Genomic DNA, 16,715 nt, shown 5'->3' with positions numbered 1-16,715 from the left:
AGTTAGGGCACTGGTTGGGATATACAAGTTTATAGGGTCGGGATATAGTTTTACTGGGTCAGGCACTGGGAGGGCTAAGTAGTTATGTAAGATCATGCTAGTGGGAATTACAGCACTTGCTTTTTCAAGCAAGTGGCAACAAGTTACCAGCACACAAGCACTTGTAGTAGGACCCTTTTACAGTACATGTGTGCATGCTGGGGCGGGAGAGATTCAATATCTTCAGCATATGGCTAAAAAGCAAACAAATTCCAAATCATTGTCAACAATTACTGCCCATTACCCACCTCTAGCTAAGAACACCGGATTAAAAACCATCTTGGATGAGGTGGTGTCTCTTCTGTAAGGTGTACCACAGATGAGAGAGAAAAACAAAGGAAACGTAGCACAGACTAGATGCTGCCAACTTACTTCTCTTCAAGAAAGCTGTTACACGGCAAAAATATTAGTTTAGATGTTAATGTATAAAGAAGGGAAGATAGAACATACACATCAGATAGCAGCTACCATCATCATCATCATGGCAGCAAGCAAGGGATGCTGATTCAACATGATGATGATGATGATGATGATGAGCTAATGCATCTAGTCCAGCAATAAGTAGCAGTGTGCATTTAGAAAGGAATCAGAATTCTAAAAGTAACTGCTTATTGGGCCTCATCTGTGCTAATCATCTATGAAACATTCCTGGTAGCAGACTGTCAGACAATCATGGCACCACCATCCTCATCATCAGATATGCCCTACAACTAAAGCTAGCAAAGCATCATGTGAGGGGTTAGCAAAGGAGGAAAACAGGCACTGGAATGGCTTTGTGATGATGGACAGACTTTATTCATTTTGAAGTCCTCACCTGCTCAGGTGAGTTGCTGTCCTGCTGTTAGACAAGATACAGTTTTCTAAAGCATGGCTTCTGTGATCACATTAAGACTGGAAGGATAGTAATAGCAAATGCTTACCCGCTTAGAAAATGGTTGGCCACAAACCTGACATGAACAACAATTTTAAAGAAATACAAACTCATATGCCTGGTTAATTAAACATACTGGGGGAAGGAGCAACACAGTCTTACTACTAGAAACCCACAAAAATGGTGACTGGTAGTCTGGGTAAGAATTGAACATTCCAAGTGTCACATCACATCTGTCTCACCAAGCCTCCCATCTATGAATAATGTATGTAGCTGGAATCACACAGCAAATTAAATAAAACTGCAAATAGGTGGAAGCAAACATCTTCATACCTTTACAGATGCTAAAAACCTGTCCAAGATACTGATGGCCAAAGCAAGCGTTTCTGGGTAAAGGCGGAACTGGCAGTTGAGATCAGTTAACCATTGTACTACTTCATCCCTCTGTGCTGGAGAAGCAGCTGTATCCTGAAAGGCAAAGTACAACACTGTCAAGTCTGGGTTATTTGAACAAAAAATCAGGAAAAGTACATTTCATTTAACACTACAGAAAAAGCATGAAACAATCTTCATATATAGGAAAGTAGAGATTCTAATTGTTTCCTTGTTTCTGTTTCATGACTTCCTGCTTGGACATTCGATGCTAAAGGCAGCCACATATATTCTTCCTTGGAGTTGTACACCTGTAAGCTTCTGTGGAAATAAAATGCACAGCCATGTAATTTGTGTACTGTAGACAAAGGGACAGAAGGACTAGTTCAAAAGTCACTTACCACCAACACTCTGCTCTGTCATGTTTCAGACGAGTGCTTTGCACTTAGTGGCTGTAACATTCATCTAATTCTTCAATACTCCACCCCCCCTTTTTTTTTAGTAATTATTGTATTAAAACTGACAATGTAAGTGGCACTCTGATGGTTACCAGTGTATAAAGGGTTTCACACCATATAACCAAATCCTAAAATGTTGCATGACAGTTTAGCAAAACAAACAGCTCAGATCAGTACTCTGCTGTACTTAGGACCTCGCTACACTTACAGATTGTTGATAAGAGTGGGGCTGCCATGACTGAAAACACCAACATCTCCATGCCCTTCTTACTTATTATTTTAATTCCATGGTCTATGAAGGTTGCAAAAAAAAAAAAAGCTAGCTTTAGCTACAAACAAGTAAACTGCACTTATTTCAAGCTCAGAGACCATAACGTTAGACTAATAAGAAACAGAAGTGTAGCAAGGGTAGGGTGGAAGGGGGCAGTCACTCAGTTGGGAGGTGTTAGGGGACATGGGTGAAAGGGCAGCTCCCATATTCTTTTCTGTGCCATCACTTCTGAATGCAGATACAGAAATGCACATTAGCTGTTTCTGTGTGGCAAGCCTGGATGTTTACTACAATAAAGCAAGAGCTTGCTACACTTAACATTTTAATAGCAGTAGTAGTTTTCTTTTTTTGGATTTGGCATGGAACTCCAGACTAGGGGAGCAGATATCTCCTCCTCCCATATTTAAGAGCTAAGGGGGTGGTACTCCAGATCGGGGACCAGCACCAGACACTAGATGAGACACCTAAAGCTCTTGTATGAAAGAAAAGTGCTAGAATTGAATCCCTTCAGCCAGTTACCTTGGCCACTGGAGCGTCTTGCCTCCCTGCTTATGTAATTGCAAGTATTTTACTTTTTGAATCTTTAATATGTTTAGTATAACATGGTTTCACATAATACATTTCTGTCATTTGTGTCTTCAATAAACTGTGTTACTAACTTCTGCTTCAGGAAACAGAACTACAGCTTTTGCCTAATCTGTCAAAAATAACAGCACTGTTTCACAGAATATGTCAATTTCCAAAAGTTTTTTTTAAAGTGAAACTTCTTTAGGTAAGGCAGTGCAAGTGCAGAGTGAGACTCTGCCAAACGGTGGCTCTGTTCGGCACAGCATTGTTGCTAAACCATGTGTTGGCGAAGGAAGGTAACCTAGCTACTACTACTCTGCAGCACACAACTGAAATCAAATAAAAATCAAGACTGACAGACTTAAGATGCTAGCTATATACTTAGAGGAGCACCCGCTCACACACACACACACACACACACACACACACACACACACACACACACACACACACACTCTGCATTACATAAAATTTGTATCGGAGAAAACATTTAAAAATTGCAGTAATATCTTTGAATAAAGAAGTTTCTGAAAGTTGAATCTGTAAATCTACTAGTTAAATGTGGCCAATAGCTGGCATCATATCCCTCGGCATAGATGTCTAAATGTGTTCACTGTTGGTGGTGAAAGGGCATGAGTACCTGGCAACACTTGCAATCCTTGAATACAGAAGTTTCGATTCTACACTGCGTGCCCACCATGCACATTTTTTTTTAAATTGTCAAGTGAGTCCTTAAAAAACAATTACCATTTTACACTTGAGAGCTAAACATTTTAGAATACAAGGTCTTAAACCTATGACAACAGTCAAATTGCCAAGGACTGGGCATGAGTCATGCTTACTTCTGGTCAATTTACAAACATTGTTTGTCAAAAGAAGCAATATAAAAGGGGTTATTTCCATAGACTAAACTGGAACTGATTATAACAGCAGTAGTAGTCCCCGTTCTACTCTGTAGGGGTTGTGGCAAAAGCAATGTTTTGTTTTTCCAAAGATGAGCATCCACTGTGTTTCTTTAGTGACCATGTCTTTGAACTTCTGAACCCTCTGATGGGTATTCTAATGTTCTGGTGCAAAAAAATTATACTGTGCTGCACCCCTTTCATGCCAAGTCATGCAACTCTATGCAAAGCACCTACTTGATGCTAAACATCACATACAAAAGGTACAAATGTGTAAGAACTTACAGTAGATGTCCTACTTTTCATAGTTGCAGTATTCTTTACATGGCGGATATCATGAGAAGGAAAATCAAATGTGTAGCTAGCATACCAAAGCCTTTATACTGTCCAGGCACCATACGTCAGAGGTATGTCCTATGCCCAAGATGTAGGGCACATATATGATGTACACATGTCTTAATCCTCAGAAATGAATTGCCCAGAACTGGAGCAACCCAAGGAGAGAAACAAAAACATGTACATCAAGGAAGGGAAGGCGGGACCCCGCTTAAGCAAAAGATAGGCAACCAAAAAGAACGGGGGGGGGGGGTAGGACAGAATACTGCAAGAGAGATAAGCAGGGCATCTACAGTTATGGCAAGTTCTTACACAACTGTACTATGTCTTTTCTCATCACAGATAAAGTATTCTTTACACCTGTGAGTATACAAAAGCTACTAGAGATGATGAGAGTAGGAAAACTGCTTGCCATGAAAAGAATAACAAAAGAATATGGCCTTAGAGCTCTGAGAACCCAATTTCCTGGAATGAAAAAAAAAAAAAAAAAAAAGCTGCTCAGATTTCCTGACATCTCTAGCTTTATCTAGGTAACACCTAAGCTGTCTACATAAATCCAAGGTATGGCAAATCCTCTCACTATCATTTTGTGGACAGGAAAAAAGAAGGCAGATGAATTGATTGATTAAAGGAAAAATCAATAGCAACCATAGGCATAAAGGAAGGATGAGTATGAAGAGAGATCCTGGCTTTGTGTATAAAAAAAAAGTGGGACTGCCATGAATGCCTGCAGTTCAGAGACCATCTTGGCAGAACTAAGAGCCACCAACAGTAAAGCAAAGGAGAGGAAACTGCAAGCTCAAAAGAAAACAAAGTTAATTTTTCAAGAACAAAATTAAGGTTACAAGAAGGAAGAATAGGCTTTCTTGGGGGTCTAATATGAAGGGCGCATTTCAAAAATTGTTTTACTGCAAAACGAGAAGCAAGGGGTGAATTCAAAGGTAACACAAGCAGAAATGGCTGACAAATGAGCTTCAACGGATGAATATGCAGCCATGTCAATTGTCTCTCTCTAATATAGATGACAAACAGGCGTTTATATGCTTTATTACACAAACAAATCAGGATGGATAGCAGCTTTACAAAATGTAAACAAACTGATTAACAGGCAGACTACACAGATGTAAATGCTTACATCTCAACAGCTAACTACAAAATGGCAGTTAGGCTCGCACATGCTCAGTATTTATACACTTGTGCAAGCCCCTAGAAAGTTTCTTAAAGTTGTACACACACACTGATCTACATCCTCCCTCTTAAATAGATCGTCTTCAATGAATTAGAACAAAACATGCAGTAATATATAGAACATTAGAAACAAACACAATGTTCATGTCCAAGCTGCTGTGCATCTGTTACATGGTCTGGAAATATGACCTAACATAGTATTCAGAATTGGGTTTAGCAACAGGGACAGTCTTCGGTGAACAATTTGTATCAGGAACTTCGGGATTCATCTCAGAAACAGGGATATTTACTGCAACCTCCTCAGGAATTGGAAAGTTGGACAACTCGCCCTGAGATGGTCTTTTTCACAGGCCAGGTGCTGTGGTACAGGCTTGGACACCGGTATCAAATGTCTACAGTTCCGCCTAAACTCGGTTACATGTGATTCCACAATGTACGATCTCGGCTCTGGGCAAATACTCGTTACGACTCCAATCCGATCATAACCTTTGCACGTTTGCATTCTCACTGTCTTTCACATAATGGATTGAGTGGTTTGCTGGACTTGTCGTAACAAGACTTCTGGGATAGGTGTTTCTTCAACAGATGGGTTTTCACAAATCTGTTATTCTTAGCACTTGGAACCAATTAACTACTGCTGATTGGTAAGGTACTTCTGGTTTGTCTCAACAGAAGTCTCTGAGCAGGTGAACCAAGATGTTTATCATGAGGAACATTTCTGAGATTCAACATTTTCAGGAAAACATCACTATCGTCTCGTTTCGACTTCTTTAGTAACTGTTTTGCACCTTGAACTGCACATTCTGCTAAACGATTTGACTGAGGATACTCAGGATTACTTGCGACATGAGTAAAGTCCCTCTCTTCAGTGAATCTTTTAAATTGCTGGCTAGTAAACTGCGTGCCATTCTCAGAAATAACTTTGTGCGGACTACCATGAACTGCAAAATTACACCATCTTAGTAATGACAGTACAGGACACTAGGTTAGCAAGTAGGTTAATCTTGAACCAAACGGAGTAAGAGTCTAACTCCAAGTAATGTTGACCACTCCACTCGAAAATAGCTACTCTCGACTAAGTTAGTTCAGGAATCTGGTTTAGATGAAGTGGTTCCTTCTGTTGATGTGGCTTTGTACTATTACATACAGAACAAGATGAAAATACTCTCTCAATGTCATGTAACACAGAAGGCCAAAATACTAGTCCTCTTGCCCTCCTATTTGTAGAATCGGTTCCTGGGTGGCCACGATGCAAGACAATAATATATTCTTGTTGCAAAGACCTTGGGAGCAATGACTTTTAGATCTGTCACGATAATACCATTATCAGACAAAATCTCATCTCAGTATGGAAAATAAGCTTGCACATCTTGATGTATACTAGGATTGCTTTGACGGCCACCCTCAATTGATAAAGTGGTTGCGCTTCTGTAAAACAGGACCTGAGGCTGCATGATCTCTAAGCTCATCTAAATGTGTGGAAGAAAAATTTCTCACTTCCATAACTTCAAATCAAGTTTCTCATTCTCATGCTCTTCAGTTGTATTTCTGTGTGATCTGGATAATGTATTAGCAAGATAAAGAAGTTTGCCTTTCGTGTAGACAAGATTAAAATTGTACTTCTGCAATCTCAACATCATACGCTGCAATCTGGCTAGAGCTGAATGCATAGGCTTTCTCAAAGTAGTGACTAGAGGCTAGTGGTCTGTTTTGATCCGGACAGGTCTACCTTAAACATAATCATGGAACATCAAACATGCAAACACAATTGCCAAAAGCTCTTTCTCTATATGAGCATACTGCATCTCAGTTTGGGTGAGAGATCTGGACGCAAAGGCAACAGGTTGACCCACTTGAAGAATGACTGCACTACGAACAAATTTCAAATCATCAAAAGAAAGAGTAACTGGCTTGTGAACATAGTATCTGAGAGTTGGTGGACTGGCAATTATCTGTTTCAGGACATCAAGTGCTCTCTGGTGTTCTTCCAACCATGACCAGGATGCATATATTTAAATGTCAGCTCTCTGAGTGGTGCTGCTAGTTGGCTTAAATCTGGAATGAACTTGCATATGTAGTTAACCATGCCAAGAAACCACTGCGGGGCTTGAACATTGTCTGGAGCTGGGATCTCAAGAAAGGTTGTTTGCTTGGAAGGGTCTGGTTGTAAGCCTGAACTGGTAAACAAATGACCAACCTAAGTGACTTCTTGTAGCCTGAACTTGCACTTTTTAGGATTCAGCTTAAGATACACTTGACAAGCTCTTTCCAGAACTTTCTTGAGGTTTCTGTCATGCTGAGCTTCACCATGACTTCTTACTAGAATATCATCTACTACAATAGCACCCAGGTACCCAAACAAATTTGCTCCGTTGCACGCTGAAATACTTCACTGGCAGAATTTATCCCAAATGACATTCTCAAAAATCTGTACCTGCCAGAGTACTGAACGTAGTGAGCAATGAGGATTTCTTGGCAAGCAAAATTTGCCAAAATTAACTCTCTGCAACTAAGACAGACAAAACAGTGGCATTTGGCATCAGTGTTGCAACTTCTTTGACTGTACACATTAGATAAGTTATTTTTAGTGCTTTGTTCAAATCTCATGTATCAATACATATTCTGATGTCATCTTAGTTTTTCTTATGAGCTACCACCATGTAAGAAACCCATTCTGTTGGTTCATCTACTGGACAAATTACACCTTGTTGCACCATTTTATCTAACTCTGCTTTGACTTTGTTTTGCATAGCTACTGGAACTTTCTGGGCTGGCCTGACAACTGGACTTATATCTGGGTCTAACGTCATGGAGTACACAACTGGAAGCTTGCCTAGCTGGGTCTTTGAAAAGAACAGCATAAGTAGAGAAAATAAACTGGGTGAAATTAGAGCAGTGGTATTTTAAACTAACATGATAGGACTTCCTTATTAAATGAAAGTAGTTCAATTTTCAAACAGTCTCTGAAGCCCTAATAATGACTAGACATGCCTTTTGGCCACATAAAAGTCGCGGCTTCTCCCAACAGAGGAATATGAAAGCATTACTGAGCCTTCTGCTTGAATCTCTTCACCACCATAAGCAATAAGCTTCGCACACTTTGCAAAATCAAGCCTCTCACCAGCACATACTCTAGCAAATGTTTCTGCACACATAACATTGCACTTTGAACCTGTGTCAACTTTGAGCTCTATGAGTTTTCCATTTATCCGAACAGTACAAAATACTTCACTTACATACCATCAACATAAAAAGCAGGGTTTCAGCTTTCTAAATGATCAACTTGTTTCTCTGAATGTGCCCTTTTAATAAAAGAATGTACCTTTTGATTTATAAAACGTTTTGAAATTATTCCACTTTTTACATTTGTGACATTGCTGACCAAAAGCTAAACATTTTTACATTTTTTTGCGATAGTTGCTATTAAACTGGGTAGGGGCACATGCTTTGAGTTTGCTGACTCACTCTTGTGCTTCACTGAGACTGTGCGGTTTCCAGAGCACGTCTTGGAACTTGCTAGAACACTACTATGGGGTTTCCTTGTGATTGTTGCAGGGTTTACAGTTACAGCCATGTGCTTAGGCCTGTTTCCATTAACCATGTGATGCACACATTGTGTGCTTTTCTGTAAGCTCATATATCTGACAAATCTCAATGGCCTTATTCAAAGATAAATCACTGTCATGAAGTAAATCTTTCTCACAGCATCATCGTTAATACCACACACAAGTCTGTCTTTTATCAACTCATCCCTTAAATCACCAAATCTGCATGTTTTAGCTTTATTTCTCAAATCACTTATATATATTCTGCAAAAGTTTCACCAGGCTTTTGATCCCTTGTATAAAATAAGTGCCTTTCCATTGTAACACTCACTTGTGGGTTACACCTTTCTCTAAATTTACATTTTAAGCACATCAGGGTCTTTCCTTGACTCAGCTGGTACCACTATATGACGGTTTCCTCCTCTCCTGCAAAGACAGCAGGTGCATACACAAATGAACGCTCCCTTTCTATGGCTTCTGAACCAGTTAAATTAAGCAGAATAAATGTCTTTTTACTGTCATCTTTATCAGAAAATGCAGCCTGTATGAAAATATTGTACTCTTGCTCAAACACTCTTCAGTTCTCTGCAATATTACTGTCAAACCCAAGTGGAGTTGGTTTACGAAACCTGTCTGCCATGCCAACAAATTGTGCCAAAACTCACTGAAAAATATTAAAATAAATCAGAGTTGCAGAACTGAGCGAAGACAAGTTGAAACGCAAGATGTTTGACCACCAAGTACTTTATTATAAAGGATTATAATCAAGATAAGCGCTTTCGCTATGTAGCTTCATCAGATCTTACATTCACTCTCAAATTCTACATCTTATATATACACAAATTCTTCTCAATTTATCAATCAACTTAGTTAATTAATGTAATTATTTAAAGAAACAGACAAGCATTGTAAAACCTAACCTAGTGGATAAAATCTATGAAATGAATAGTTAAAATCATGTGAATACAATTAATTAATTATAACTTATATAAAACATATAAAATACATAAAAAATTATAAAAAAATGTATATGTATATGTATGTATATATCTATATGTGCAATTAATATATATATATATATATATATATATATATATATATAAAATGTCTATCTACACCTATATGAAACTAAATTTATACAAACCAAATAAAGAATACATATGAAATCTCATGTATATGTTTATGTAGGAATATGTATATTATAATAATGTATATATATGATATCTTATTATTCATAGTATAGAATAATATAGACTCAATGCATATATAGTTAACAATTCTTAAACGTGGTATATACAATGATAGTGTGTATAGCAACTTCCTTATAAAATAGATAAAATGTGTATTTTATAGGGGCTATTCATATCTTATTTAATATTTCTACGCTGTCTCAATTTTGGTTTTATTGAGGTTACATCCACCGACCAGAAAAGTAGGACTGGCAAGCAACTACTTTCAACTACAGCATTTGGCAGTAAAAGTCAAACAAAACGCGGTTATCAGCTTTTAAACAGTCGCTAATGCACAGTCGCATCCAGATCTAACATTTAAACCAATTTCTAGAGTAGCATCTAAGAAAACGCTAATGCACATTTACTTTTACCACATGCTTTGTTACAAAACGCCAGTTGCATCTACACAGTGCATACAAACATGACTACAAGCAGGATTTCTTGATTAAATTACTATCAGTATTCAAAACAATAGATAGAGTTGCAGTTATATTTATCTATGATATGTAGAATCAGAGCAATATGTAGTAGTTACATACCACGAGGGCCGGTGCTGCCCGATCGTAAAGCACAGTTAGTTTTAAAATATGGCGGTTTCTGAGGTCCCTTTCTAACCTCGGCTGCTACACCACAGGATTTCTCTGGGTCTTAGAGGAAGCCAGGTTTAAAGGTAGCTTCCTAAGTTCTATTATTGTTCCTTTACTTTTGTTTCTTTTTTGTTGATATTTATGTAGAAGGAACCTGTGCTCAATAGATTTTATTCTACCTGGTACCTTTATTTCAGTACAAGGTGTTTGGCAAAGTACAATGAAAGGGGTAGTTATTTATTTACCCTGAGTCTCTTTATGGGCATAAAAGTTGCTTATGCATTCGCACTGGTGGGGTCCTGAGGGTCCTGAGTGCCACTCGGTAGGCGACTGGATTTGGGGCTACCCTGAGTCTCTTTATGGGCATAAAAGTTGCTTATGCATTTGCACTGGTGGGGTCCTGAGGGTCCTGAGTGCCACTCGGTAGGCGACTGGATTTGGGGCTACCCTGAGTCTCTTTATGGGCATAAAAGTTGCTTATGCATTCGCACTGGTGGGGTCCTGAGGGTCCTGAGTGCCACTCGGTAGGCGACTGGATTTGGGGCTACCACGAGGGCCGGTGCTGCCCGATCGTAAAGCACAGTTAGTTTTGGTGAACCTTTTGATTTATAAAACGTTTTGAAATCATTCCACTTTTTACATTTGTGACATTGCTGACCAAAAGCTAAACATTTTTACATTTTTTTGCGATAGTTGCTATTAAACTGGGTAGGGGCACATGCTTTAAGTTTGCTGACTCACTCTTGTGCTTCACTGAGACTGTGCGGTTTCCAGAGCACGTCTTGGAACTTGCTAGAACACTACTATGGGGTTTCCTTGTGATTGTTGCAGGGTTTACAGTTACAGCCATGTGCTTAGGCCTGTTTCCATTAACCATGTGATTCACACATTGTGTGCTTTTCTGTAAGCTCATATATCTGACAAATCTCAATGGCCTTATTCAAAGATAAATCACTGTCATGAAGTAAATCTTTCTCACAGCATCATCGTTAATACCACACACAAGTCTGTCTTTTATCAACTCATCCCTTAAATCACCAAATCTGCATGTTTTAGCTTTATTTCTCAAATCACTTATATATTCTGCAAAAGTTTCACCAGGCTTTTGATCCCTTGTATAAAATAAGTGCCTTTCCATTGTAACATTCACTTGTGGGTTACACCTTTCTCTAAATTTACATTTTAAGCACATCAGGGTCTTCCCTTGACTCAGCTGGTACCACTAAATGACGGTTTCCTCCTCTCCTGCAAAGACAGCAGGTGCATACACAAATGAACGCTCCCTTTCTATGGCTTCTGAACCAGTTAAATTAAGCAGAATAAATGTCTTTGTACTGTCATCTTTATCAGAAAATGCAGCCTGTATGAAAATATTGTACTCTTGCTCAAACACTCTTCAGTTCTCTGCAATATTACTGTCAAACCCAAGTGGAGTTGGTTTACGAAACCTGTCTGCCATGCCAACAAATTGTGCCAAAACTCACTGAAAAATATTAAAATAAATCAGAGTTGCAGAACTGAGCGAAGACAAGTTGAAACGCAAGATGTTTGACCACCAAGTACTTTATTATAAAGGATTATAATCAAGATAAGCGCTTTCGCTATGTAGCTTCATCAGATCTTACATTCACTCTCAAATTCTACATCTTATATATACACAAATTCTTCTCAATTAATCAATCAACTTAGTTAATTAATGTAATTATTTAAAGAAACAGACAAGCATTGTAAAACCTAACCTAGTGGATAAAATCTATGAAATGAATAGTTAAAATCATGTGAATACAATTAAATAATTATAGCTTATATAAAACATATAAAATACATAAAAAATGAATATGTATGTATACATCTATATGTGCAATTAATATATATATATATATATATATATATATATATATATATATATAAAATGTCTATCTATACCTATATGAAACTAAATTTATACAAACCAAATAAAGAATACATATGAAATCTCATGTATATGTTCATGTAGGAATATGTATATTATAATAATGTATATATATGATATCTTATTATTCATAGTATAGAAGAATATAGACTCAATGCATATATAGTTAACAATTCTTAAACGTGGTATATACAATGATAGTGTGTATAGCAACTTCCTTATAAAATAGATAAAATGTGTATTTTATAGGGGCTATTCATATCTTATTTAATATTTCTACGCTGTTTCAATTTTGGTTTTATTGAGGCCCTATCATTGAGACCAAGCCCTCTATCTGATGTTAGTAAAATTATCCATTCTGTCTCCTTACTCTCTGTATATATCTTAATATCACCTCCTCTAGTATTTGGAGTAATGACTTCGAGTACCCTAAATAAAAATCTATGTTTTTCATTATGTAGCACTACATCCTTAGCAAGAGCATTATGTAATGTACCTTTCCTCATGTGATATATATGTTCCCTTATCCTATCCCTGAATGGGCGATTTGTCTTTCCAACATAGAAAGATGAACATAATTGGCAGACAGCTAAGTATATCACATGAGGAGTCATGCAATTAGCTTCTGCTTTTATGTTGAAGACTTTCTGTTGGTCTGGGTGAAAAAATTCTGTGCTACTGTCTATGTAAGAACAGAAATTACAATGACCGCAACGTCTGGTGCATCCAATGTGCATAGATTTTCTATCAAATTTAGGATAGCATAACATTCTTTTTAAATTGTCGCACAAAAATGAGTCAGCTAACCAGGAAATAAGACAAGCTGGTGTAGTCACTAGGTATAGTGATTTCAATCATCAAAAGAAGAAAACAAAAACAAGAACAGGATAAGCACTTTCGAACTGTGCCTTCCTCAGATCTGAGGAAGGCACATTCAGTCTTATCCTAACTATTTTATTAAAGTTCCAGTTTTATGTCTATGGTGTTACGCTCCTTTTTTGTTTTCTTCTTTTGATGATTGAAATCACTATACCTAGTGACTACACTCAGCTAATCGAAGGAAGAACACTCAGCAAACTTGGAGCTATAATATATAACAAGCCAAGCCTGTTATCAACTATCTTCACGTTTACTTGGTGTGTTTGCCTCTTATTGCTATTAGTGGGCGAATTATTTGGTGAATAAAACTTGAAGTTTTTAACAACTCTACACTGTTGCAGAGGTTCCGTTCTTGCTAAACCGGCGTCACCAGCTTGTCTTATTTCCATTCTTTTTAAATTGTGTTTATTCTTAAAAAGAAACCTCAGTGTTTCTCCTAATATCTGCTTAATGTCTTCATCTACCTGCAATATATTAAGTCTCAAGAAACTACAAGAAGACCTTACAATAGCTATTAGACCAGCTGACAAAGGAGGCAGCATTGTCATTATGGATATGCAAGATTATATCGAAGAAATGATGAAATTAATGCAAGATAAATTTTATGAGTTGATAACTAATGATGGTGTTAAAGAAACCATAAAATATGTAAAGGATACGTTACAGGATATCTTTAAAAGTAAATTGATAGATAAGGAATTGTATGACTACCTTACTATTTTAACACCCACTATTCCAGTTATTCATGGACAACCAAAGATACATAAAGACAATAGGAACCCACCCATGAGACCGATAGTTTCAGGTCGGGGTTGGGTTATAGAACATCTATCAGTGTTTGTAGAAAAACATCTGAGGGCAGTACTAAATAACAATAGAGTAGTACTTAAGGACTCTAAACAATTTCATATTGAGTTCTATGATTGTACACAACAAAAAACAATTACAAAAGACTATTTATTTGTCACTTTTGACATACAATCATTATTTACAGTAATTCCTAATGAATTAGGATTAGATTATATATTACAATATTTGAAAGATCATAGTGACTATACAAATGTACTTACTGATTTAATAGTTCATTTTCTGGAACTAGTTCTAGAAAACAATGTTTTTATGTTCAAGGATAAGGTCTATAGACAGAAAGATGGCGTAGCTATGGGCACATCTTGTGCTAATAGCTACGCCAATATGTTCCTTGCATATTGGGAAGAGCACACATTATTCACACAAAACTTTTTCAAAAAACATGTGATATTCTATAGACAGTTTGTAGACAACGTTTTTATTCTCTGGAAAGGGACATCATATCAACTTGAGTCCACGCATCTAATTATGAATAATTTAATACCATGTCTTAAATTCACCATGCAATTCTCAGAGGATAGGATTGAGTTTTTAGACCTCTATATAGAGAGGCTGCACAACAATTTAATCAATACAGGAGTTCATCGTAAGACCTGTCATTGTAATTCATTGCTTCTAAGATCTAGTATGCATCCCCCTTTTGTTTTTAGAAATATTGTGAAAGGACAAGCTATCAGAGCTTCTAGACTGAATTCTATGGACGAGGGCTTTCATACTGAGATAAATGATTTGAAGTATAGACTATTAACTAGAGGCTATAAAGCTGAAGAGATACATTCTAATATAGACAAAGTACACAGCTTATGCTCTACTTCAGCTATGCCATATTTTGGACCTAGTAGTATTAGCTATATCCAGAAAGAGAATAAAAGTGAATCATTCACCAAATTTTCTACCTTTTTTTCTTCTGACTATATAGAGATTAAGCAGATTCTAGACAAACACTGGGATATATTGCAGGTAGATGAAGACATTAATCAGATAGTAGGAGAAACACCGAGGTTTCTTTTTAAGAATAAACACAATTTAAAAAGAATGTTATGCTATCCTAAATTTGATAGAAAATCTATGCACATTGGATGCACCAGACGTTGCGGTCATTGTAATTTCTGTTCTTACATAGACAGTAGCACAGAATTTTTTCACCCAGACCAACAGAAAGTCTTCAACATAAAAGCAGAAGCTAATTGCATGACTCCTCATGTGATATACTTAGCTGTCTGCCAATTATGTTCATCTTTCTATGTTGGAAAGACAAATCATCCATTCAGGGATAGGATAAGGGAACATATATATCACATGAGGAAAGATACATTACATAATGCTCTTGCTAAGCATGTAGTGCTACATAATGAAAAACATAGATTTTTATTTATGATACTCGAAGTCATTACTCCAAATACTAGAGGAGGTGATATTAAGATATATACAGACAGTAAGGAGACAGAATGGATAATTTTACTAAGATCAGATAGAGGGCTTGGTCTCAATGATAGGGCCTCAATAAAACCAAAATTGAGACAGCGTAAAAATATTAAATAAGATATGAATAGCCCCTATAAAATACACATTTTATCTATTTTATAAGGAAGTTGCTATACACACTATCATTGTATATACCACGTTTAAGAATGGTTAACTATATATGCATTGAGTCTATATTCTTCTATACTATGAATAATAAGATGTCATATATATACATTATTATAATATACATATTCCTACATAAACATATACATGAGATTTCATATGTATTCTTTATTTGGTTTGTATAAATTTAGTTTCATATAGGTGTAGATAGACATTATATATATATATATATATATATATATATATATATATATATTAATTGCACATATAGATATATACATACATATACATTTTTTATAATTTTTTATGTATTTTATATATTTTATATAAGTTATAATTAATTGTATTTACATAATTTTAACTATTCATTTCATAGATTTTATCCACTAGGTTAGGTTTTACAATGCTTGTCTGTTTCTTTAAATAATTACATTAATTAACTAAGTTGATTGATTGATTAATTGAGAAGAATTTGTGTATATATAAGATGTAGAATTTGAGAGTGAATGTAAGATCTGATGAAGCTACATAGCGAAAGCGCTTATCTTGATTATAATCCTTTATAATAAAGTACTTGGTGGTCAAACTTCTTGCATTTCAACTTGTCTTCGCTCAGTTCTGCAACTCTGATTTATTTTAATATTGATTTTATACTGCCTGAACGAGCGTTCGCCGGTTGAGCAGCAACCCTCGCTATTTACTTCACTGAAAAATATGCCCCCTGTAATTACATACAAACAAGCACACACAGCCAGCACTTGTAATAACATTCAAATGCACAATAAACTCTTCAAAATGCCTTACTCTATGAAATAACTGTACTGTAATACTGCACAAACATGTGAACACTTCAGACAACGAAAATCTTTGATTAATGCGAAAAAGTAGTGCTTAGTGAAAAAATGTGGTTGTTTCCCTTATTTTATTTATTTTATACAATTCGGACTTTATTTCAAACATTTTCTGTAGTTATTTTGAATATTTGTTAATATATAATATTGGATGCATAAATATATTGTAATATCGGATGTATCTTTTACTTAGAAATTCATTTAGAGCGTTTTGAATGCCTCTATTCATATTTAGCGAATAAAAA

The 16,715-nt window shown here is 36.4% G+C and overlaps 1 protein-coding gene across 1 annotated transcript in view; it reads right to left on the bottom strand.

The window, feature by feature from the left end:
* CCNI (cyclin I) overlaps nucleotides 1-16,715 on the bottom strand; it is a 1,428,732-nt gene that overhangs the window by 993,908 nt on the left and 418,109 nt on the right. The window contains exon 3 of the mRNA XM_044061168.1: nucleotides 1,244-1,378. Coding sequence (XP_043917103.1) covers nucleotides 1,244-1,378 — 135 coding nt within the window. The remainder of the gene's footprint in view (nucleotides 1-1,243; nucleotides 1,379-16,715) is intronic.

The sequence above is a fragment of the Protopterus annectens genome, chromosome 2.part0 (genome assembly GCF_019279795.1).
Source record: "Protopterus annectens isolate FY-2018-M chromosome 2.part0, PAN1.0, whole genome shotgun sequence".
Classification (NCBI taxonomy): Eukaryota; Metazoa; Chordata; order Ceratodontiformes; family Protopteridae; genus Protopterus; species Protopterus annectens.
This window is presented reverse-complemented; position numbering and strand designations above follow the sequence as displayed.